Source organism: Podarcis gaigeae (assembly GCF_964106915.1).
Source record: "Podarcis gaigeae genome assembly, chromosome: 5".
Lineage (NCBI taxonomy): Eukaryota > Metazoa > Chordata > Lepidosauria > Squamata > Lacertidae > Podarcis > Podarcis gaigeae.
The window spans coordinates 749,210-774,647 of record NC_139681.1 but is presented as its reverse complement, the minus strand read 5'-3'; the positions used below and the strand labels follow the sequence as shown (position 1 = coordinate 774,647).

At 43.5% G+C, this 25,438-nt stretch overlaps 1 protein-coding gene and 1 long non-coding RNA gene across 16 annotated transcripts in view; one reads left to right on the top strand and one right to left on the bottom strand.

Moving 5' to 3' along the window:
* CCDC91 (coiled-coil domain containing 91) overlaps positions 1-25,438 on the top strand; it is a 149,346-nt gene that overhangs the window by 85,792 nt on the left and 38,116 nt on the right. For 13 of the 15 annotated variants that reach the window (XM_083738770.1, XM_083738768.1, XM_083738778.1 and 10 more), the window contains 3 exons: positions 10,944-11,036; positions 13,674-13,742; positions 14,679-14,855. In XM_083738770.1, the coding sequence (XP_083594896.1) occupies positions 10,944-11,036; positions 13,674-13,742; positions 14,679-14,855 (339 nt within the window). The remainder of the gene's footprint in view (positions 1-10,943; positions 11,037-13,673; positions 13,743-14,678; positions 14,856-25,438) is intronic. The other 2 variants (XM_083738771.1, XM_083738769.1) reach the window with 1 other exon arrangement.
* Positions 1-25,438, bottom strand: part of LOC310844669 — a 37,714-nt gene that overhangs the window by 4,744 nt on the left and 7,532 nt on the right. Inside the window, exon 3 of the long non-coding RNA XR_014564229.1 lies at positions 24,180-24,241. This is a non-coding gene — a long non-coding RNA (uncharacterized lncRNA). The remainder of the gene's footprint in view (positions 1-24,179; positions 24,242-25,438) is intronic.

The following is a 25,438-nucleotide window of genomic DNA, read 5'->3' as shown; positions in this document are numbered from 1 at the left end:
GAAGAACAAGTTATTTTGACTTTTGGGTTGGAACTGGAAGGAATACTAAGTAACCATAATCCAAATCCCTCTAGAGGGGGTTCCGGGACATTACAAGAATGGTTGTAAGTGGAAAAATACTGATTGAATTGAACAGGACTTTCTTTCTCCTGGGAAAGTTACAAGAACAAAGTGATGTTTTGGCTACAGGAATTATAACACTGAATGAAACAGTAAACAAATTTACTGAATTTGGAAGGGACTTGTCTCAAGTCTTTGCAACTGAACAAAAAGTCCTTGTAGCTGAACAAAAGGCTTTTGCAGCTGAACAAGAAAAGAAATCTGAGAAAGTGGAAAAAGAGATGTATGATGATCTGGAGGGAAACGAAGGAGCTATAATGCTGCGGATGATTAAGGAGAGCCAGAGGCCTGTCAAGATGGATGTAAAGGAAAACAAGATCTGGAGGATGAAAATCTGGTTTGAATCGAAGAATGAAGAACTGAGAGATCTCCTTATGTGGGGATCTGAAGACCTATGGATTACAAATTTGACCAAGGTGGAAGCTGGAGCTTTTGGTTAAATTTTTATTTCATGGAAGTAAAGAATATGTACACACACACACACATATAAACATACAAAAGTAAAAGTATTACACAGACAAATAAAGATAAAGAAATAAAAGTAAGAGAAATATATAAAAACTTAATTTTCACTTTGGTCACATTTCTTAATCTTCATTTTCAAAACTTCCTTTAGCTTTCCCGAAAATCATTCGAAGTAACACTTTAAATTACACATTTCTTAGTATATATTGTCATTGTACCTTTTTATATACGTTTCTTAGTGTATATTAACCTTACATATTATTTAGTCTCCTATTCTCTTTAAACAATAACTCACAATCTTTCACAGTGTGTCTCTAAATCCCTTTAGCGTTATTTTCCCTTGACTAATAAGTTCCAAGTAATCTACATATTTTCCCCAATCCTCAGTGAACTTTTGGTCTCTTATGTATCTTACTTTGCCTGTAAGTCTGTCCAATTCCATATAATCCAACAGCTTAAATCTCCATTCCTCCACCGTTGGTGTCTCCTGCTTTTTCCACATCTGGGCCAGCATTACTCTTGCTGCTGTAACTGCATAATATACTAATCTACGATCTTCTTTTCTTATCTCATAACCCAATATACCTAGTAGGAAAAATTCTGCTTTCTTTGGAAACGTATATTTTAAAATCTTCTTCAGTTCTATATAGATTTTTTCCCAGAACTGTTTAACTTTTCCACACTCCCACCACATGTGATAGAAGGAACCCTCACTAACCCTACATTTCCAGCACTTGTTATCCACCTTATACATTTTCGATAATTTCATAGGTGTTAAATACCATCTGTAAAACATCTTCATTATGTTTTCCTTTACCGTTACACACGCCGTGAAATTTAGTCCTTCCTTCCAGAGTTTTTCCCAATCTTCAAATAGTATATTATGTCCTACATCCTTTGCCCAGCGAATCATTACACACTTAACCTCCTCATCCCCTAAACTCCAATCCAACAGTATCCTATACATTTTCGAAACAATTTTTTCTTCTTTGTTTATAATCTCAGTCTGAAACTTAGATTCCTTCTCTGCATAGCCTCTTTCTTTAAGATCCTTCCTGAACATTTGGTTCACCTGGAGATGGTGTAACCAGTCATGGACATATTCTTTAACCTGGTCGTATGGTCGTACAATCCATTTCCCATCTTCTTTAATTATTAACTGGTTATATGTTGCCCATTTACTTCTCATATTAATAGTCCTCGCACACATGACTTCTAGAGGTGAAAGCCAATGTGGGGTTTTTGGTTCCAACAGATTTTTATATTTATCCCATATTTCAACTAAAGGTCCTCTGAAAATATGATTCCCAAATCCCTTGTGTATCTTCCATTTATCCCGCCATAAGTAGGCGTGCCAGCCGAAGTTGTTATCGTAACCCTCCAAGTCTAATAATTCCCTGTTCTCTAGCCTTACCCAATCTTTGACCCAACATAGGCAAACCGCCTCATAATATAATTTCACATCCGGCAAGGCGAAGCCCCCCCTTTCTTTTATGTCTGTTAATAGTTTAAACTGAATCCTAGGTTTCTTTCCCTGCCATATGTATCTCGACAACACTCGTTGCCACTCTTTAAAGATTCGGCTTCCTTTAATTATAGGGATAGTTTGAAATAAGAACATCAACCTCGGCAGCACATTCATCTTAATTGTGTTAATCCTTCCCCAAAACGACAGTTTCAGCCCTCCCCAAATTTCCAAATCTTTTCTTATTTCCTTCCACGTCGATTCATAGTTATTCTTAAACAGATCTATATTCCTAGCTGTTATCCAAATGCCAAGATATTTCACTTTTTTAACCACTTCTATTTGCGTTTGCTGTTGAATTGTTTCTGTTAGTTTCTGATCCAAATTTTTACCTATTATTTTTGTTTTACTCTTATTTAATTTGAACCCTGCTACCTCTCCAAACTGATCTAATTCCTTTAATATCTCTCCTGTTGCAGTTGTTGGTTCTTCTGTCATTATAACTACATCATCCGCATAGGCTCTGATCTTATATGCATTCTGCCCAACTAACACTCCTTTTATTTTTTGGTTCTGCCTTATAGAGTTTAGTAGTACTTCTAAGGTCATTATAAACAGAAGCGGGGAGAGCGGGCAGCCCTGTCTTGTTCCTCTTCGTATCTTTATCTCTTCTGTCACTATATTATTGATAATCAGCTTGGCTTTCTGATCTGTATATATGGCTTTTACTCCATTAAAGAAATCCTCCCCCACTTCTATATGTTCTAAATTTTTCAACATAAAGTCCCAAATAACATTATCGAATGCCTTCTCGGCATCGACAAACATCATTATGGCCTGTTTGTTAATCTTGACAGATAAATACTCTAGCATGTTAATTATATTTCTTGTATTGTCTCTCATCTGCCGCTTGATCCCTATGAATAGTCTCTGATAGTAGCCTCTTCAGTCTTTTTGCAAGGATCCCCGCGAATATTTTATAATCTACATTTAGCAGTGAGATCAGTCTATAATTTTTGACCTGAGTTAAATCTGCGTCTTGCTTGGGGATAAACGTAATGTATGCCTCTTTCCAGGTCTCTGGGAATTCTCCTTTCCTTAAAATGTTATCCATAGTTTCTTTCAGAGGTCCCACCAAAATGGATTTCATCTCTTTGTAATAACCTGCGGTGAATCCATCAGGACCTGGGGCTTTTCCCCTCTTTAACTCTTTAATTACGTCTTCTATTTCATCACTTCCTATTGGGGTATTCAGCTGTTGTCTTTCCTCCATTGAGATTTTTTTCGCCCCTTTATCCTTCAGAAATCTCTCTATTCTCCTTAAACTAATTTTCTCTTTGTTGGAATATAATCTTCTATAATAATTGAGAAACTCTCCCCTAATTTCTTTAGGATCTGATTTCTCTTCCTCTCCCACCTTTATTTTGTTTATTGTGCTCCTTTCCTTCCTCTTTTTAATTTGCCATGCTAACCACTTGCCTGACTTATTTGCAAACTCGAAGTTTTTTTGTCTTAATTTTTTTATATTCCATTCCACCTCTCTGTTTATTATTGTGGCAAATTGAGCTTGTAAAATTTTTATATTTTCTTTTGCTTTCTGGCAATTGGGTTTTTGGGATAATTTCTGTTCGTTTGCCATTATCTGCTTCAAAATCTCATCTTTCCCTTTCTCTCTCTTCTTGTTTTTGATTGCATTCTGCTGGATAAAATAACCTCTTATTACTGCCTTACTTGCTTCCCATACTACGTTAGCTTTTGTTCCTTTACCGCGGTTTTCCATGAAATATTGCTTTAGTTTTTCCTGCGCTATCTCAACAATTTTTTGATCCTCCAGCAGATAATCCTTTAATCTCCATCTAAAAGTTCTTGGCTCCAGGCTTTTTAATTCCAACTCCATCGGATTATGATCTGAAAATACACTCGGTCTTATTTCTATTAGTTTAATTATTGGGCATAATTCGCTTGAGATCCATATCTGATCAATACGTGACAACGACTGGTTTGGTTCGGAGTGGAAGGTGAATTGTTTATCCAGTGGGTGTTTAAGACGCCAAATATCTATCAAATTACCATTATCTACCATTGAGAAGAAGGATTTTGGTAGCTTCCCATTCTTACTTCCTCCTTCCCTACACCTATCAGCTTCTAGAGAGACCACCCCATTCAGATCACCCATTAGAATAATTTTCTGATCGACAAATTCACATATTTTCTCTTCCAATTTTTTGAAAAATTCCGACTTATTATCATTTGGGGCATATGCCCCAATTACCACCAAATTTTCTCCTTGCCAATTGATACGGACCCCTATTCTGCCCTCTTCGTCTTTAAATATTGGTTTAGCCTCAATCTTATTTTTGATATAAAAAACCACCCCTCTTTTCTTCTCTTTGTCCAAAGACTCAAATTCATTTCCTAACCTCCTATTAATCAGTATTTTCCTGTGCCTTCTTGCTACGTGCGTTTCTTGGAGACAAATAATATCTAGATTTTTCTTTTTCAGATATTGTTCAATTTTATTCCTCTTTTTTTTGTCGTTCATCCCATTAATATTCCAACTCCAGATTTTTAACCCCATTGTTTCTATTGTTCCCTTAAATTTTCCTTATCTTTATAAATTTCCTGGATCTTCCTCTTCTGGCTCTCCTTCTGTCTCTTCGTCCGGTCCACTCCCTCCCCCTTCCTCCTCTTCTTTTGATTCAGATTCTCCTGAGGCTCCTCCTTCTGCTCCCCCCTTTCCGTTCATCTCCACCCTTAATTCTTTATATTTCCTCAAGAATTTCCCGGTTTCCTCCTGGTTTGATAGCTTATGCTTCTTGCCTCTATATATAAAGGATAACCCTTCCGGGAATTCCCATCTAAATTCAATTTTATTTTTCTTCAGTGCTTGCACTAACAATTTATAAGAATCTCTACGTTTAAGTAGTCTGATTGGGACGTCTTTAAAGATAATAATATAATTTCCCTCTATATTCAATCTCTTTTCCCTATTCCTTAAGAGTATCTTATTCCTCATTTCTTTATCCTTAAATGTTATCAGGCAATCGCCTGTATATTTCTTTACTCTTGTTGAACTGACCCGCATTCTAAATGCACTCTGCACATTTTTGGCCATTTCCTCGACTGTCATCCCCATCCAATCCGCTAACTCCTTTATTAATGTCTCCTTAACATTTTCATTTTGTGTCTCTGGCACCGCCCTCAATCTTAAGTTCACCTCCCTCTGCCTCAATTCATTCATTGCGATAATATCCTTCATCTCCTCCTGTGCCTTATTTAAATCCATCACTTCCGCTTTCATCTTTTCCTTTTCTCTTTTAATATCCTTTAACTCCGATCTAGTCTTTTTTAATCCTTCTTCATTGAGCTGTGTTCTCCTAAATATCTCTTTTATTTGGCCTTTTAGTTCATTCACTGTCTCGTCCATCTTTTTATCCAATCTCCCAATCCTATTATCTACTTGTTCTAACTTATGTTCTACGTTGGTTTGACTCTGTTTAATTTCAGCAAGCACCTTCAAAATATCGGTCTTAAAGTCTGCCTCTTGTTTCGACCCCCTTCTATCGCTAGGAGTTCCCCCGTTTGTTCCCTTCTTTCCTGTATGCGACATCCTGTTATTTTTGTGTTCCCACCCCTCCCTGGCGGTGCCTTCCCTCCGTATTTCTTTCTAACTCTTTTGTTATATCTATCAGTCTTCTCAGCCTTTATTATGTTGACTTTCTATCCTTGACCCTCCTGGGTTATCCAACCCTTATTTATATTTTCCTTATAATCACTGTAGACACTATAGAAATTTTGCCCTTAAGTCCTTCAAATTCCTCTTCCACCCAGTCCAGTTATTCCTCAATCAACTGGTCTTCTTTCCTCCAATCAGGCTGGGTGGTGGCTCGGAAACAACTAACAAAGGGATCGCAAAACCGAAAAGCAAGGGGAAGATAGAAAACAATTAGGGGGAGTAAAGGAGATGGAGAGAGAGAAGGGGAGAGAGAGAAGGGGAAGGGGAACCGGTCAAAGAATTAAACAATCTTCATTTCGCCACTAGATGTCGCCAGATCCTTAATTTAACATTAGCTTTTCGGTGTCTCCTCTCCCAAAGTTGCTCTCCCCTATAGTTCCAAGATATCAATTCAGTCTTTCATAAACAAATAGCAGTCCCAGTTTCTTTCTAAAATGTCCCTTTATCTTAGTTCTTCTGCTTTTAATCACTCACGTAAATCAATATTTGAAAATTCCGGTTTTCATGTTCCAGTCCAGTAAAGGAAAAGAAAAAGAAGTCAAGCGCCTCAGTAATAGAAAGAAGAGAAAATCACCTACGGTGTGGTAGTTTCGCTGGTGTATATCACTGTCCTTTTTTCCTCTCCCCTTTCCGCCTATTGCCAGATTCACTCTCAAAGGTTTCTAATGGCGGCAGGGGCTTCTCTTCCGGTTTGGAATCCCTTGCGTTTATCGCACAGAACAAAGAACAAAGAAGCGTCTTTTCTCCTCCTTTCCCCCTCCGTTTCGCCGAGGACGCCTCCCTCCAGATATTTTTCCTTGGCCTCTCTCCTTCCCCCCTTCTGTAACAGTACACCACAATTTTTTCCCCCCTTTTGTCCTGAGGGGACGGCTGAGAGGAGGTATCTTATCCACCAAGGCAACTCACTTTCACTTTCCTCTCACACTGGCGTCGCGCTGCGTCTGGGTTGATTTTCAGTTTTCAGCTAAACTCCGTTCACTCCTCTTTGTTGCTCCGAGACTTCCTTGTTGTTGCTTGGTCTTTTGACCACCAAATTGGAATGTTTTCTTTCGTTTCGGAGTTCTTAGTTTGAGAACGGACCGCTTTCTCCGCAGGCTCAGGGCTTCGCTAATTGGAGGTAGGTAATGGCGTCCCTCGACCTGCAAGATCTCTCCGCCGCTCTCTTCACCTCTTAGAGGTTACCTGGCGGCCGGGTCGATCTTTCTCCTGGTCGTGCCGGGAACCAGACCTTCTGAACACCCTCCAGAAGTATTTTTGGGGGTCTCCGCGCCCTGGAGTTGCCCCCACCCTCCAAAATAGCTCAGGTTCTCCCCTCCCGGTAAGAACCTTGCTTGCGCTGAGATCGCGGGGCGCCGGAAGTCTCGGAAGCTGGAGCTTTTGGGACATTTGGACTTAAAAAAAGTAAGATACAAGATTTGGGCTCCACTCTTAAATATGGAGGTCTGGCTGGAAGAAAAATGGACATTATGGGGACAGAGCTTCTCCGAGACTTGGTGTTTAATATAAAGGACTATCAAAAAAAACCAGCAGAGAGGAACTGAGAGAGAATTAAGGGCCTTGGACGTGAGATCTCCAGGCTGATAGCAGTTGGACTGACGAACATTTGTTGGGGATCAAAACCGGGAAAGGGGGGGGTGAGGATTGGGAATCCAAAGGGTATACAATTATATCATGTTTTTAGTTTTTCTTGTGAGGGTTTGTTATCAGTATAAAAATTGGGGAATTCGTGGAAGGGAATCGAGGTCGACCTTAGAAAAAGATTTCAAGATTGATACTTATAAGTCAAAATTGGATATATAAAATGAACGAAATACAATAATGAACTAAATATAATAAGATTAAAAAATTAGGGATAAGAACTTGTTGAACAAAAAATTGGAATTAGAATGCAAGAAGGGGAGGCGTGGGGAAGTCATGCAAATAAGTTATTGAAAATAAGGTTTGTAATTGACTGTTTTTTCTATTTTTTAATCTTTTTTATTTTTGGCTTTTTTCTTTTTCTTTTTTGTATCTTTTTTTCCCTTTCTTTTTTCTTGGAAAATTTCAATAAATATCTTTTTTTAAAAAAAACAGAATGAACTCAGGCTTGCTAGAGAGGTTAAAAGCAACAAAAAAGGCTTTTATGGGTATGTTCATAGCAAAAGGAAGAACAAAGAAACAGTGGGGTCACTCAGAGGAGAAGATGGTGAAATGCAAACAGGGGGCACAGAAAGGGCTGAAATCCTCAATGCCTTCTTTGCCTCAGTCTTCTCCGATAAAGAAAACAATGCCCGACCTGAAGAATTTGGAGCAAATGATTCAGCAGAGGAAACACAGCCCAGAATAACTAAGGAGATAGTACAAGAATACTTGGCTAGACTAGATGTATTCAAGTCTCCAGGGTCAGATGAACTGCATCCAAGAGTATTAAAAGAACTGGCAGATGTGATCTCAGAACCACTGGCAGTCATCTTTGAGAATTCCTGGAGAACAGACGACGTCCCGGCAGACTGGAGGAGGGCAAATGTTGTCCCTATTTTCAAAAAGGGGAAAAGAGAGGACCCAAATAATTACCGCCCAGTCAGTCTGACGTCAATACCAGGGAAGATTCTGGAGCAGATCATTAAGCAAACAGTCTGTGAGCACCTGGAAAGGAATGCTGTGATCACCAATAGTCAGCATGGATTTCTGAAAAATAAGTCATGTCAGACTAACCTGATCTCGTTTTTTGACAGAATTACAAGCCTGGTAGATGAAGGGAATGCAGTGGATGTAGCCTACCTTGATTTCAGCAAGGCATTTGACAAGGTGCCCCATGATATTTTTGTAAAGAAGCTGGTAAAATGCGGTCTTGACTTTGCTACCACTAAGTGGATTTGTAACTGGCTGACTGTACGAACCCAAAGGGTGCTCATCAATGGTTCCTCTTCATCCTGGAGAAGAGTGACAGGCTTCTGTCTTGGGCCCGGTCTTATTCAACATCTTTATCAACAACTTGGATGATGGACTCAAGGGCATCCTGATCAAATTTGCAGATGACACCAAACTGGGAGGGGTGGCTAACACCCCAGAGGACAGGATCACACTTCAGAACGACCTTGACAGATTAGAAAACTGGGCCAAAACAAACAAGATGAATTTTAACAGGGAGAAATGTAAAGTATTGCACTTGGGCAAAAAAAATGAGAGGCACAAATACAAGATGGGTGACACCTGGCTTGAGAGCAGTACATGTGAAAAGGATCTAGGAATCTTGGTTGACCACAAACTTGACATGAGCCAACAGTGTGACGCGGCAGCTAAAAAAGCCAATGCAATTCTGGGCTGCATCAATAGGAGTATAGCATCTAGATCAAGGGAAGTAATAGTGCCACTGTATTCTACTCTGGTCAGACCTCACCTGGAGTACTGTGTCCAGTTCTGGGCACCACAGTTCAAGAAGGACACTGACAAACTGGAACGTGTCCAGAGGAGGGCAACGAAAATGGACAGAGGCCTGGAAACGATGCCCTATGAGGAATGGCTAAGGGAGCTGGGCATGTTTAGCCTGGAGAAGAGGAGGTTAAGGGGTGATATGATAGCCATGTTCAAATATATAAAAGGATGTCACATAGAGGAGGGAGAAAGGTTGTTTTCTGCTGCTCCAGAGAAGCGGACACGGAGCAATGGATCCAAACTACAAGAAAGAAAATTCCACCTAAACATTAGGAAGAACTTCCTGACAGTAAGAGCTGTTCAACAGTGGAATTTGCTGCCAAGGAGTGTGGTGGAGTCTCCTTTTTGGAGGTCTTTAAGCAGAGGCTTGACAACCATATGTCAGGAGTGCTCTGATGGTTTTTCCTGCTTGGCAGGGGGTTGGACTCGATGGCACTTGTGGTCTCTTCCAACTCTATGATTCTATGTTCTTTGTCATCTTTGATATCCATATTCAGAGCGATTGCAGATATTACTTTGAAAAACATCCCCCTTTGCTTTTGCCTTTTAAAATTTACACTTGAAAGCATGGCCACATGGATGTTCTTGTATCCACTGTTTGCAGATCACGGGCGGGGGATGTTTAATTTTTATTGTAGAAGGGGCATATGGATGAGGGGAGTTGAACAATGCCCATCTTGTCTTTATCTCCCCATGCCCTTGCACTTTTGCTTTAGCTCACTTGATATAGGAGCCAGGCTGGGAGAAAGTGATAAGCATGCACAGTGAAAGTTAGGGGAAGAGACCCCCTTCCTCACCATTTGTCATGAAAATTAGACACACGCACTGCACTTTTCCTCAGGGAAAGCCATTTGGCCCCATCATTGCCCATCAAACAGTAAATACTTTTTAGTTCCGGTGTGTTTTTAATTACATATACAATATTTTATAAAAAGCAGCTCCATATATCATTTATGCTAGCTTCAGTTATCATTTTTAAAATTGTGAATGGAAAAATATAGTTTCTGATAATAGGTGGGATATACATTATTGGAATAAACAGTGGTAAAAATAAGCACAAACTTAATTGAAATGTCTTTTTAAAATCCATACAGTGGTGCCTCGCTAGACGAAATTAATCCGTTCCGTGAGGCTCTTCGTATAGCGGTTTTTTCGTCTTGCGAAGCAAGCCCATTGACAGCTTAGCGGATTAGCGCTACAGCTGTCAAGCGGCTTCCAGCGATCAGCTGTTAACCGGCTTATCAGCGGAACAGCTGATAAGCGGCTTAGCGGCTTAAGAAAAGGGCGGAAAAAGCGGAAAAAACCCGCGGGGGGATGCAAGTTTTTTTTCGTCTTGCGAAGCAACCCCATAGGGAAATTCGTTTTGCGAAGCGCCTCCAAAACAGAAAACCCTTTCGTCTAGCGGGTTTTTCGTCTTGCGAGGCGTTCGTCTTGCGGGACACCACTGTACTAACATTACAAGCGAATTGTCACCATTTTTACTGCATATGCTAGTGGAGTCACTGATCTTGTTTCTATGTACTACATAAAAATGAAGTTGTGCACATACAGCAGATGACAAGGTATCAGTATAATTTCATATAGCCTGCAATTTCCCTTTACTGCTGCTCAGTACACACACAGAACCTATATATGTGTCTACATGTGTTATATATTTTCTGTAACAACCTGTTCCTTTTACCAGCTCTCATTTGCCACTAATGCAGTTGCAGTGTCATAGCATATGATCCTCTTCTTTTATAGCATCTAAGGTTGCTTGATATGTTGGACAAAGGGCACAAAGTGTTAGAAGAAAAAACAGAAGAATCTTTGCTGCAGCAATCACAAAAATATAAGGTACATTGTATATACAAACTTTAAAGCTTTTAAAACCCAGGGGTCAACGATTTCCTGCAGGTACCCATAGAAAGCTTCCCTGGTGCCTTCTCTCAAGGTGAAATTGGCCTTGAGAGAAGCACCCTGTGGCAGGCAATAGAATAGGTTCTGATGTGTGCTTGATTGTGGTGTTTCAGCGCATTTTGCCCACAATAATTTCTCCAATTTGCAATTAACACACAAGTCCAAAAATATTGGCAACCCCTGCTTAAAAGCTTGGTGGTAGTAGAGTGTCATTTGAGGTACATAGCGCTAAGAACAAATAACATTTATTTGGTGGTTTTGGGGTGTAGGCAATCTTTTGTTTGGGGTGGAAGACTCCTCTGCATAAAATGGGCTGAGGAAATGCATTTTCCTCAAAAGGGTTTTTTAAGCAATGCTAGCATTTTACACTTTCTGTCCACTATTTTATCTCTTATTTCAAGTCCTATCTCTCCTCCCTCCAGATCTTCCTTCCTTCACTAAGACCCTTTGTTAAAGTTTGTTGGGTCGTATATCTATTGACCCACTGAGTCTGCTGCAACGGCCTTGCAATAAATTTGATTTATTGCCACTCCGACAACTTCCAATGGTGCCCACACGCTTCCACTCCGCGCGCTGCCACTCTCTCCAGTTGCCGGGTAATAGCATAGTTCACACGCAGCGTAAAATGGCTTGTCTGTGTCGACGTGGTGTCCTCAATAACTCAGCTCGACACCAGTGCTTCTAATCTAAAACTCTATATTTCGTAGCATTCAAAACAGAAAAGAAAACCTACAGAATCTAGCTGCATGTTTGCAGCTTTCTGCCTCTTAACAAAAAACGAAACGACCTTGCTCACATTCTCAGACAGACTGCTCTTCAGAAAGAGCTCAGCCCCCACAGAGCACAGATCAAAGGAATAAAATGCTCGGATCCTGTGGGCAGTGCACCCAGTCAATAAGAACGCTCCTGGAGTGTTAACTCCTGACAGTCCAGAACCACAACACCCCTTCAGGAATGGAAACCCCCCCCCCCCATAGGCTAGGCTATGCAACCCTACCCTTTTATTTTGTTTTTTCTGTTGAATGGGAGAGGAGAAGACAGAGGGTTTAAAAGGTTATATTTATTTAGCTGATCTTACTGGGGGGATCCTTTGGGTTTGTTTGTTTTTTAACCCTGAAATAAAATAAAATAAAAAAACAAAAGCCATAGGCTTTTCACCTTAGGCATTTCCCTCTTGCCAACATTTACTGTGCTCCTCAGTCCTCTTTGGGACTGAAAATTGTGCTCTGTGGCCACATCAAAGCTCTAGGATCTAGAACAAAGTTCATGCCCTGCACCTCTCCTTAGGGCTGATGACTGCACATGAGGGGAAATGGGACCTTAGAGGGTAGGGTTATTTGATTTAGTTGTTTATTGAGTAAAAATTATACACCTCTTGATTGTAAACAACAACAACAACCTCAAAGCAGCTTACAAAAAGATAAGACAATAAAATCACAAAAAATAACAACGCTATTTTAAAACATACAAAAGGTAAAATATTAAAACAGAATAAAATTATTTCAACCTTCTAAGCATCTGGGTAGGCTTGTCAGGATTTAACCTCCTTCCATCGGGTCTGTAAGACAGAGCTATTCTGCCTGGCCTTTAATTTGAATTCAGCCTGATCTTTCATTCCCCTTCCTCCCCCCTCCCCTTTTTATGAAGATTACCCGCTCTGGGACCCCACAGCTAATTCTCCCCATGTCTCCTCACTGGCCCAAGTAGGACTAATTCAGCCAGCTAGCCCTGGTGACTATCTAATGCTTATTAGATGGATTTTCCCCAAATTGATTTTTGAACTTTGAATTTTATTGTATCTCATGTTTTTATACTGTATTTTATGCTGCTTCTACAATTAAGTGTTTTAAATTTGTTGTTAGCCGCCCTGAGCCCGGTTTTCTGACCCAGGAAGTGCAGGGTATAAATAAAATAATAATAATCATAATAATCATAATCATAATAAATATTATTATTATTAAGCAAGAATGTTTTTAGCAGGCACAGGAAACAGCAGAGCAAAGGCGCCTGCTCTTCTCAGCTCCCGTTTAATATTAATAGGCAGGGAGTTCCATATTGCAGGTGCTGCCACACTAAATGATCAAGTTCTTACAAATGGGGAACCAGTATTATGTGGCACCTGTAGTAATGCCAATTCCGCCTATCGAAGCGGTCTCGTAGGTAAGGTGGTCCCAAGTTGTTGAGGGCTTTATATACTAATAGTAGCACCTTGAACTTGGCCTGGTAGCAAATCGGCAAACAGTGCAGATCTCTGAGCACAGGTATTCTATGTTGACAGGCTCTCGTTCCTGTCAGCAGTCGTGCTGCAGCATTCTTCACATAACTGCAGCTTCCAGGTCAAATGCGAAAGAAATGCCACACAGAGTACATTGCAGTAATGCAGTCTTAATCCAGTCTAGGTTTATGCTCCTTCATAACTTGGTATTCACTTGGTATTATGTATAATAAGTTTTAAAAGTCAATATAAAGTTTACAAAGGAAATGCCCAGTTATTATAAAATAATGAATTTAATAACAAACTAAGCACTTGTATTTTTACACTTTAATATGCTTTACTTTGTATTGTATTTGCAGAACATGCTGGAAAAATGCATGGAGAGCGAGAGGGAAAGCAATAAGGAAGCTTTGGCAGCCTCTGCAAAGGTACCTCGGCTTGCAGAAAGAATTGATGAAATCACCTTTTGAACTGTTTTATGTTTATTCTGTATGGAATATTGTTGGCATGAGAATAAAGTAATTAAAACTACGCAGTCCTGTGCATATCTACTCAGAAGTGAGAACCACTGAGTAGAAGGTGAACAATGTCTGAAATTTAGTTATTTTTTCCTCCTGGCCCAGCCCAAAAACTGAATCAGTGACTTAAGATTAAATTGAGAGTTGTGTCCAAATTTTGAGAGTTAATCTTCTAAAAACAAGAAAGTTAGTTGTTTTGGTTTCTCAATGCAAGTCAATGCAGTTTCCTAATAATTGCATTTCCAGATCACAGTCCGAATCCTGGGATCCAGTTGGGTTCAGATCTTCCTGGGGCTGATCTAAATTGCTAAATAAAGCCCCAAATTGGATTGAGGGGTCCATGCACAGCCCAAGGTGTGCATCCAAAAATTTGGGACACCCTGCCATTGAAAGGTGAGAGCTAGGCATGAGTGTCACAGCCTTAGTCTGTAAATTCTGGCATTCCTTGTGCTCTGGGCATGCATTTCTCTCTCTCTTCAGAAGGGCTGATTGAGCCAGTATGTCTATTGGGATCGTATTCTCTCTCAGTCCCCGTGCTAGGGCCAGTGCTCCCAGCCTCTGTAGAGGAGGAACAACAGTCTGGCTGAGGGAGAGTGACGCTGACTGTGGTTAGCTGGTGGGCGGACAAGCTTTGTTGGAGTCAGATGGTCAGTTCTACCTCCAAAAGTCTTCAAGCTTTGCCACTAGTGAGGGAGATTCTTGCCTTTCCTTCTGGCTAGAAGAAAGGTTGGGAGAATATTTATTGTTGGTGCCTAGACTTAGGAATCCTATGCAACATTGTGTATCTCTGTGTGTGCTGAATAAATAGATAAAACTATTTTTAATTTCCCTTTATATGATTTGAAGATTGAAAAAGAAGAGCTGGAAGCTGCCATTGTAACAGCAGTAAAAGCAGAAAGAGAAAACATGAAAAAACTCCATGTAGAAGAAAAGGAACTATGGCAAGCAGAGAGAAACAAAGACCAGGAAAGGATTGCTCAAGCAATTGCAGATGCAGTTGAAGAACAGAGACAAAGCAGTCAGGTTAGTTAATTTCACATGCACTTACCTGTTACTGGACTCCAGTGCTATTACTGTGAAAGCAAGAGCACCCTGTTGTAAACAGTAAAGCACTGACCAATACATTTTGGTCACATTTTTATTTTTTATCACTATTATTATTACTTCTATACAGCTGCACCACTGTTGTTAGATCATGCCTTAGCTCCTGAGAGAGGCTTTTTATAACTTGTCTTACTTATCCTTCCCCTGTATTTTTGTGTGAGTCCTTACTGGCTGGACTTGTTGCAGAATTAGGGGGAGCCACTCCTTGCCTGCTGCTGCTGAATCATTGACTCTTCACACCTGTAGCTTGGAGGAGGCAGCTCCAAGAGCTGTGTGGGCAGTCCTGGCTAGCCCAAGGACTTTCTAAAACCAGCTGCAGAAGTGCAGCTGGTTAACTGAAGGGATGACATCAGAGGGCTGAGACAAGGACAAAGGCGCAGTGCTATTTGACTTGTTTTTACTTCGAGAATGGTGTTGTTATGTGGTTGACTATACAGATTGCTGGTTGTCTCAGGAATGTCAGGGCAAGAGAGTGTTGCAGGCCTGTGGACTTAGTACCTTTGCAGGGGGTAGTTTGGTTACTTCCCAGATGAGAGCTGGGATCAGAAGTGAGAACTTAATATAGACTATGGGGGCAAGAGGAATTGCTGCCATCTGCATTTTCTGCGGCTCATAAGGATCACAGAGCCCCTGGGCTATACGAAAACCTGAGAGCAGCAGCAGAGCAGGCAAAAGATACTGGTTAGGCCACAAGATCAGTGTGGCCATTTTCATTATTTGTAGTAATAAATGCAAAAAGCAAAACACTGCCTACCACCCAAGGATGCAGGGACACACATCAGCCTCCCTGTCATTTAAGAACCACCACTAAAATATAAAAAGCTATTAAAAGCAATTTGGACTTCTAGGCTCCTGTACTGGCCTCTCCCTTTACTTGCATCTGTCGGTATGGACAGGCTTCCTCAGATTGGGGGTTGGCAGTCATAGTTTCCATTTTCGAAAAAGGGTTAAAAAAACAATCCGGCAAACTACAGAGCAATTTGTCTATTTAACACCGTTAGCAAGCTCTATGCAAAAAAACACAGGAAACTCTTGGATTGACTGGAACAAGAGAACATTCTAGCAGATGAAAAAGTTGGGTTTAGGGAAAGGCGATCTACCATTGATTAATGTTTCGTATTACGTCATTTGATTAAGAAATTCCTCCAGTAATACAACCTCTCTATAATGCCACCTTTATAGACTTTGACTCCATATCCCTACCCACCTTGTGGGGGAAAATTAAAGGCATCTTCAAATGATAGATGGTTACTCTATCTCAGGGGTGTCCAGGTCCAAGACACTGCAATCTACTACCACTATTAAAAAACTGGCAGTTGTTGATCATTCTTGGGGGGAGGATGAGCCAACGTTATTGTGCTTTTGGGGGGGAGGGGATCGGGGTCCCAGGATAGACCACGATCGACTGGTAGATCGCGATCGACCTGTTGGACATTTCTGCTCTATCTAATACAAATGGATGGATATCTAATAAATGGATGGATATCTATCTAATACAAATGCGAGGGAGATAGTTAAAGATACAGGAAATTGAATGCAGATTTCAAAAAAATAGCAAGGAGAGACGAGAAGGCCTTCTTAAACGAGCAGTGCAAAGAAATAGAGGAAAACAACAGAATGGGAAGAACCAGAGATCTGTTCGAGAAAATTGGAGATATGAAAGGAACATTTCGTACAAAAATTACCATAATAAAGGACAAAAGTGGTAAGGACCTAAACAGAAGCAAAAGACATCAAGAAGAGGTGGCAAGAATACACAGAGGAATTATACCAGAAAGATAGGGATGGCTCGTACACCCCAGGCAGTGTGATTGCTGACCTTGAGCCAGACATCCTGCAGAGTGAAGTCAAATGGGACTTAGAAAGCACTGCAAATAACAAGGCCAGTGGAAATGATGGTATTCTAGCTGAACTATTTAAAATTTTAAAAGATGATTCTGTTAAGGTGCTACACTCAATATGCCAGCAAGTTTGGAAAACTCAGCAGTGGCCAGAGGATTGGAGAAGATCAGTCTATATCCCAATCCCAAAGAAGGGCAGTGCCAAAGAATGCTCCAACTACCGCACAATTGCACTCATTTCACACGCTAGCAAGGTTATGCTTAAAATTCTACAAGGCAGGTTTAAGCAGTATGTGGACCGAGAACTCCCAGAAGTGCAAGCTGGATTTCGAAGGGGCAGAGGAACCAGAGACCAAATTGCAAACATGCGCTGGATTATGGAGAAAGCTAGAGAGTTCCAGAAAGACATCTACTTCTGCCTCATTGACTATGCAAAAGCCTTTGACTGTGTCGACCACAGCAAACTATGGCAAGTTCTTAAAGAAATGGGACTGCCTGATCACCTCATCTGTCTCCTGAGAAATTTCTATGTGGGACAAGAAGCTACAGTTAGAACTGGATATGGAGCAACTGATTGGTTCAAAACTGGGAAAGGAGTACGACAAGGCTGTATATTGTCTCCCTGCTTATTTAACTTATATGCAGAATTCATCATGCGAAAGGCTGGGCTGGATGAATCCGAAGCCGGAATTAAGATTGCCGGAAGAAATATCAACAACCTCAGATATGCAGATGACACAACCTTGATGGCAGAAAGTGAGGAGGAATTAAAGAACCTTTTAATGAGGGTGAAAGAGGAGAGCGCAAAATATGGTCTGAAGCTGTCAGGGAACTGCCATCGGAAAGGCAGGAGGTGGAGGGGCTCTCAGAAGTCAGGAGAGACTCAGCAGCGGAGGAAGGCGCCAGCAGGGGGAGAATGGGAGAGCAGAGAGAGAGAGAGACGATGGAATGGCTCAGGGAGTCTTCCAGCGATAACAGCGGAGAAGTCTCAGGTCCTCCCATAGGTACACCCACTCCTCGCCGGAAACTGTTGTGCCGAGAGTCCAGGCGACGCGTTTCCGTCAAGGAGCTTTTATGCTGGAGTAGATTCCGTAAACGCCCACTGTCGGATTCTGCCAGCGACTGAGGGAGCCATGCTTAAGGGCTCCACTAAAGACAGAGCTTTGCTAAGTTGAGCAAACTCTGAGGGACTAAGCTTTACGCACAAGCAGCTCATCATCCCATCACAGCAATCCGACAGTCTCTGAAAGCCGTTTGTGCAAGGAGAGGCATCATGAGCAACCCAGCAGGAGCCGGAGAAGCGGGAGGAGCTGGAGCGGGTCCAAGCCTGGAAGAAAGGTACAGGATGTTGGAGGTCCAGCTAGCACTGCAAACGGCTAGGCTTGAGGAGAGGAGGGCTCAGGATGCAGAAAAGGGGAAAGCCACCCCACTCACGAGGAAGGTGCCAGGATTGGTGCAGAAGTTTGTGGGGGATCCCAGGAACTATCAAGCCTTTAGAACAGAGATGCAATATGCCCTCAATCTGCAGTTTGATGACTTTCCCGATGAGGAATTGAGGGTAGCGTTCGTGATTGGCCATCTCGAAGGGGGGGCGAAGGACTGGGTGAGACCCTTGATGGCAGCTAATAATGACGCCCTAAAGGACTCGAGGAAGTTTTTTCGCGCCATGGACATGATGTTTTCCAGCGAGATTGAGCATGGAGTGGTGCGCAGACAGTTAATGGGGTGTAAACAGGGGAGCCAATCTGTACGTGAGTACTGGACTGAGTTCACCATGTTGATTCATAAATTGGGGTGGGATCTGTCGGCGGACCCCATACAAATGCTCTTTGAAGAAGGGCTATCTTCGGCGGTGAAGGACGAACTTTCCCGGGCGCCCAGGGCGGAGTCTATGGACCAGCTGACTAAATCAGCGCTAGCCATAGGAGCATGCCAGGAGGCGAGAGCTTTGGAGAAGCGGGAAGGGGGAACGTTGGAGGGATTTCCACATTCCAGAGATTCCCGAGCAGCATTCCCCGCCAGTAGAGCCGATGGAATGCTGCGCGCGGGCAGTTTCAAACCCCAGTGAAGGGCGGAAGAAGGAGGGAAAGAGCTCCAAGAAATGTTTTCTCTGCCAACAGCCAGGTCACTTTGCCAGAGTCTGCCCACAAAGAAAGGAATGGCAAGGGATGGCGGGAGCTGTTGGGGGGGAGGAGGAGGGAGTTAAGGAGCAAGTAAAAGCCAACGCCTGGCTGCCACCATCGGGGCACAGCAGCCAGGCCAAAGAGCAGTGAATGTGCCCACGCCGGAACCACCAAGACCAGCGCTTGTAATAGAGGTGTTGCTAGAGCTGCCAAACAGACACCCACTAAAGATAAAGGCGCTATTGGACTCAGGCAGCTCCTGTAATTTTATGAGTAAGGAGTTTGCAGCCGAACACCAGATACAGACTATCCCTTTAAGTAACCCTTTGCAGGTGACCACGATTGATGGGAGGGCGCTGTTGGGAGGAGAAGTTAACCAGCAGACGGTCCCAATGATAATGAGGGTGGCAAGACACACAGAACTGATAGAGTTTAATGTGGCCACCTTGGGAGGAGCACCCATTTTGGGAATGAGCTGGCTAGCGCTGCATGATCCGCTAGTGGGATGGCACCAGAGAATAGTCTCCTTTGGGTCAGCGCATTGCCTGGCACACTGCAAGGAAGAGGAAGCCCAAGTAAGAACCCAGGCTACGCTAGCAGGGATGGAAATAACAGATAAAGGGAAGGTACCACGACAATACGCCGACCTGGTTAACGTCTTCAGCGAAAGAGAAGCAGATAAACTGCCCCCGCACAGACCCTTTGACTGTCAAATTAACTTACTCCCAGGAGCACAATTGCCGGTGGGCAAGCTGTATGCAATGTCAGACAGTGAGATGCAGGAGTTAACGGAGTTCATTGACAAGAATCTCAAGCGAGGTTTCATCAGAGAGTCACGAGCGGTGGGGGGCAGCCCAGTGTTCTTTGTGGACAAAAAAAATACTAATAAGCCCAGATTGGTCGTGGACTTCCGGGCCCTAAATGCAGTGTCAGAACCAGTGACTTTCCCCATGCCCAGAATCGATGACATTTTGACCCGGGTGAGGAAAGGGAAAATTTTTACCAAGCTGGACCTAAGGGGGGCATATAATCTGATACGTATGAGAAAGGGAGATGAGTGGAAAACCACTATGTTCACCCCCTTGGGGGCCTTTGAGTACCTCGTTATGCCCTTCGGTCTACAGGCGGGCTCGGCCTGTTTTCAATCGTTCATGAATCACGTGCTGGGACCATTGCTTTACAAGAACTGTGTAGCATTCTTAGATGACGTCCTGGTGTACTCAGAGAATGAGGAGCAGCATGTGCGAGATGTAAGAGAGGTGCTGAGCAGACTGCAAGAAAACCAGCTGTGGGTGAAACTGGAGAAGTATCAGTTTCATACCAGAGAGGTGGAATTCCTGGGGTACCGGTTGTCAGACAAGGGATTAGCCATGGATCCCAGCAAGGTTCAAGCGGTACTGGAATGGAAGACACCGAAAACTAAGAAGGACGTGCAAAGGTTCCTGGGCTTCGGAAACTTCTATCGGAAGTTCATCAAGAACTTTGCCCACTTAACGGCGCCCATCACTGATTGTCTTAGCAGCAAGAAGAAATTTGTCTGCACGGAAGAGGCGCAGCGAGCGTTCGAAAGTTTAAAGAAGGCGTTTGCGTCGGAAGAACAACTTTTGCACGTGGATCTACAGCAACCAATGAGAGTGGAGACTGACGCCTCAGACCGAGCGGTGGGGGCTGTGCTTCTACAGCCGGGAAAAGATACGTCAGAATGGAGACCGTGTGCCTTCTTCTCGCGGAAGTTGAACAAATCCGAGAGGAACTACACCGTATACGACCGAGAACTGCTTGCCATTCATGAAGCGTTCCGGAGATGGCGACACTTGTTGATTGGGGCGCAGCACAAGGTCCAAGTGCGGACCGACCACAAAAATCTGGAATACTGGAGAACTGCCCGAGTACTGAACCAGAGACAAGTGAGATGGGCCCAGGAGTTCTCCAAATTCCATTTTGAAATTCGTTACGTACCAGGCCCAGAGAACGTAAGGGCGGACGCTCTTTCTCGAAAACCTGAGTATTTAGAGGGGGAGGGAGCGCCTGAGGAAAGGCATATCATCCCTGAGGACCACTGGGTGTGTGGGGCGGCATTGGTGGGGCAAAGAGAACTGGTAGAGGGTACCGAGAACGATGAATACGCCCAAGATAAACTCAGAGAACTCAGGGGGACAGGGGAGAACACAGGGGGGTTTGAGGAAAAGAACGGGGTGTTGTATTACAAAGGGGCACTGTACATACCCGATGGGGAACTGAGGGGTAGAGTGCTCAAGCAGTTACACGACAGCCCCACAGTGGGGCACTTCGGGCAGCACAAAACCATGTGGTTGGTTACTAGGGAGTTTTGGTGGCCCAAGGTGAGGGAAGACGTACGTGAATATGTCAGGGGGTGCGACAGGTGCCAGCGAGCGAAAGGGGAGAGGCTGGCACCAGCGGGGCTATTGGAACCCTTACCCACACCAGAAAGGCCATGGGAGGCAGTATCCATAGATTTTATGACGGATCTGCCAAAATCCAAAGGGAAGACAGCTGTCATGGTGGTGGTAGACCTATTAACTAAGATGTGCCATTTTATAGCCTGTTCACACGCGGTCACAGCGGAAGAAACCGCCAAGTTGTTTGTAAAGCATATTTTCAGGTTGCATGGCGCCCCCTTGAGGGTGGTCAGCGACAGAGGGAAACAATTTACTTCCAGGTTCTGGAGGAAGCTCATGAGTTTACTGCAAGTGGAAGTCAATTTTTCAACTGCCCGTCACCCAAAAAGAAATGGGCAGGCGGAAAGGGCAAACGGGATTTTACAACAATACCTGAGGTGTTATGTAAGTGACAGAGAAAATGATTGGGTAGATAAGTTGGCCCTGGCAGAATTTGCCTACAACAACGCGGAGAATGTGTCCACAGGGATAAGTCCCTTCCTGGCTAATTATGGGTGTCATCCCAGGGCATTTCCAGGAGAAGGAGGGGAGAGATGGAGTGTCCCGGCGGCGGAACAATTTGTTGAAGAGATGGAAGCGATCCACCGGCAACTCCAACTTAACTTAGAGAAGGCCAAGGAAGAATACAAGAAGCAAGCAGACAGAAGCAGAAGGGAAGGTGAAACCATAAGGGTGGGGGACAGGGTGTGGCTATCCACCCAAGGACTGCCGTTCAAGGGAGGGTGTAAGAAATTGAGACCCAAACGGTTGGGACCCTTTGAGGTCATACAACAGGTCAACCCGGTGGCATTCAAACTCAGATTGCCCAACCACATGAAACTGCACCCAGTATTTCACAGGTCTCTACTGTCGCCATACCGAGAGGGGCAAGAGTGGGGGGGAACGTGAGAGGGAGGTTACTCAAACACCAGTCATAGAAGAAAGGGAACGCAACATGCATGTGGCAGAAATAATTGATTCCAGGTGGAAAGGGAATCAGGTGGAGTATTTGGTAGAATGGGAAGGGGAAGCGGAGTCGGAAAACACATGGGTACCGGCAGAGGAGGTCAATGACGAGGTTTTAATAGAAACGTTTCATCAACGGTTTCCAAGGAAACCTCAGCCCGTGGGACGGTTCAGGAGGGAACACTTCGGCACCACCGATGAGGAAGAGGAGTTTGAAGGGTTCCCAGAATCGGGGCTGGAAGAGGGAATAGACTCCGACGAGGAAGAAGACACAGGGAGAAGAGACGGGAGGCAGTGGAGAGAAGTGTTTGAATCCTCTGATGATGAGGAGTGTTCTTTCCGGGGTTTTCCATCCTCACCGCCAGCAGGGGAGGGGGCGGGAGGGGGTGAAGGGGGCCCTGGAGGGGAGGTGGGTGTCAGGGAACTGCCATCGGAAAGGCAGGAGGTGGAGGGGCTCTCAGAAGTCAGGAGAGACTCAGCAGCGGAGGAAGGCGCCAGCAGGGGGAGAATGGGAGAGCAGAGAGAGAGAGAGACGATGGAATGGCTCAGGGAGTCTTCCAGCGATAACAGCGGAGAAGCCTCAGGTCCTCCCATAGGTACACCCACTCCTCGCCGGAAACTGTCGCGCCGAGAGTCCAGGCGACGCGTTTCCGTCAAGGAGCTTTTATGCTGGAGTAGATTCCGTAAACGCCCACTGTCGGATTCTGCCAGCGACTGAGGGAGCCATGCTTAAGGGCTCCACTAAAGACAGAGCTTTGCTAAGTTGAGCAAACTGAGGGACTAAGCTTTACGCACAAGCAGCTCATCATCCCATCACAGAAGCTCAACATCAAAAAAAAAGATCATGGTCACTGGTCCCATCACCTCCTGGCAAATAGAAGGGGAAGAAATGGAGGCAGTGAGAGATTTTACTTTCTTGGGCTCCATGATCACTGCAGATGGTGACAGCAGCCACGAAACTAAAAGACTCCTGCTTCTTGGGAGAAAAGCAATGACAAACCTAGACAGCATCTTAAAAAGTAGAGACATCACCTTGCTACAAAGGTCCATATAGTAAAAGCTATGGTTTTCCCAGTAGTGATGTATGGAAGTGAGAGCTGGACCATAAAGAAGGCTGATGGCCGAAGAATTGATGCTTTTGAATTATGGTGCTGGAGGAGACTCTTGAGAGTCCCATGGACTGCAAGAAGATCAAATCTATTCATTCTGAAGGAAATCAGCCCTGAGTGCTCACTGGAAGGACAGATTGTGAAGCTGAGGCTCCAATACTTTGGCCACCTCATGAGAAGAGAAAACTCCCTGGAAAAGACCCTGATGGGGACGACAGAGGACGAGATGGTTGGATAGTGTTCGTCAAGCATGAGTTTGACCAAACTGTGCGAGGCAGTGGAAGACAGAAGTGCCTGGCGTGCTCTGGTCCATGGGGTCACAAAGAGTCGGACACGACTAAACAACAACAACAAGGGTCATCTTACTGGAGCAATATATTCTTACAAAATCCTGTTCAGCATAAATCTCCTCTGTCTGACTGAATGTGTGCCCACAAACAAAAACCACAGGGAAGCAAGCGAATTTCTTTTAGTTGTTCTACCCCCAGAACAACTTTAAGACACCTTGTACAAAAATCCTTTGGCCTATTTGTCTGAAATTTGGCAGGTTTCTTACTGGGGGCACCTCTCTCCTGTTTCCTGTTTTCAGACCTCTTCCCTATAAAATACTGGGAAGATTACACAATTTCCCCCCAACCCAAACTAAAAAGACTGGTCTTGTGGGCAAACCACTACAACCATCCTCCAGAAATCTTACAGGATTCCTCCCCTCAAAATTTCATCTGTCAAAAAAGAGGGTTTTTTAAAGAAGAAGAAGAAAAACTTTAAAGATGGCCAGCATTAAAAAAATAATGGAAAAATTTACTTCTAAGTTTCCGACCTTATCCACTCTGGAAGGGGTACTATGCCTGGATATTTCACCCACTTCTGTTAAAATAGAGTGTGGGTAGGGGAAAGCAAAATATTAAAGTTGGTAAATTAAAAGAAAGTAAATATATTTTAGTTACCTTGTTACTTCCAGGATTTATGAGCACCCTGTATCTCCTGTATGCCATACGCATAGAAATCAGAAAAGCTTTTTTCAGTGCCTAGAAAAAATCATAAAATCATAGAATCATAGAGTTGGAAGAGGCCACAAGGGCCATCGAGTCCAACCCCCTGCCAAGCAGGAAACGCCATCAGAGTACTCCTGACATATGGTCGTCAAGCCTCTGCTTAAAGACCTCCAAAGAAGGAGACTCCACCACACTCCTTGGCAGCAAATTCCACTGTCAAACAGCTCTCACTGTCAGGAAGTTCCTCCTAATGTTTAGGTGGAATCTTTTTTCTTGTAGTTTGGAACCATTGCTCCGTGTCCGCTTCTCTGGAGCAGCAGAAAACAACCTTTCTCCCTCCTCTATGTGACATCCTTTTATATATTTGAACATGGCTATCATATCACCCCTTAACCTCCTCTTCTCCAGGCTAAACATGCCCAGCTCCTTTAGCCGTTCCTCATAAGGCATCGTTTCCAGGCCTTTGACCATTTTGGTTGCCCTCCTCTGGACACGTTCCAGTTTGTCAGTGTCCTTCTTGAACTGTGGTGCCCAGAACTGGACACAGTACTCCAGGTGAGGTCTGACCAGAGCAGAATACAGTGGCACTATTACTTCTCTTGATCTAGATGCTATACTCCTATTGATGCAGCCCAGAATTGCATTGGCTTTTTTAGCTGCCGCGTCACACTGTTGGCTCATATCAAGTTTGTGGTCAACCAAGACTCCTAGATCCTTTTCACATGTACTGCTCTCAAGCCAGGTGTCACCCATCTTGTATTTGTGCTTCTCGTTTTTTTTGCCCAAGTGTAATACTTTGCATTTCTCCCTGTTAAAATTCATCTAGTTTGTTTTGGCCCAGTTCTCTAATCTGTCAAGGTCGTTTTGAAGTGTGATCCTGTCCTCTGGGGTGTTAGCCACCCCTCCCAGTTTGGTGTCATCTGCAAATTTGATCAGGATGCCCTTGAGTCCATCATCCAAGTCGTTGATAAAGATCTTGAATAAGACCGGGCCCAAGACAGAACCCTGTGCCACCCCACTAGTCACTCTTCTCCAGGATGAAGAGGAACCATTGATGAGACCCTTTGGG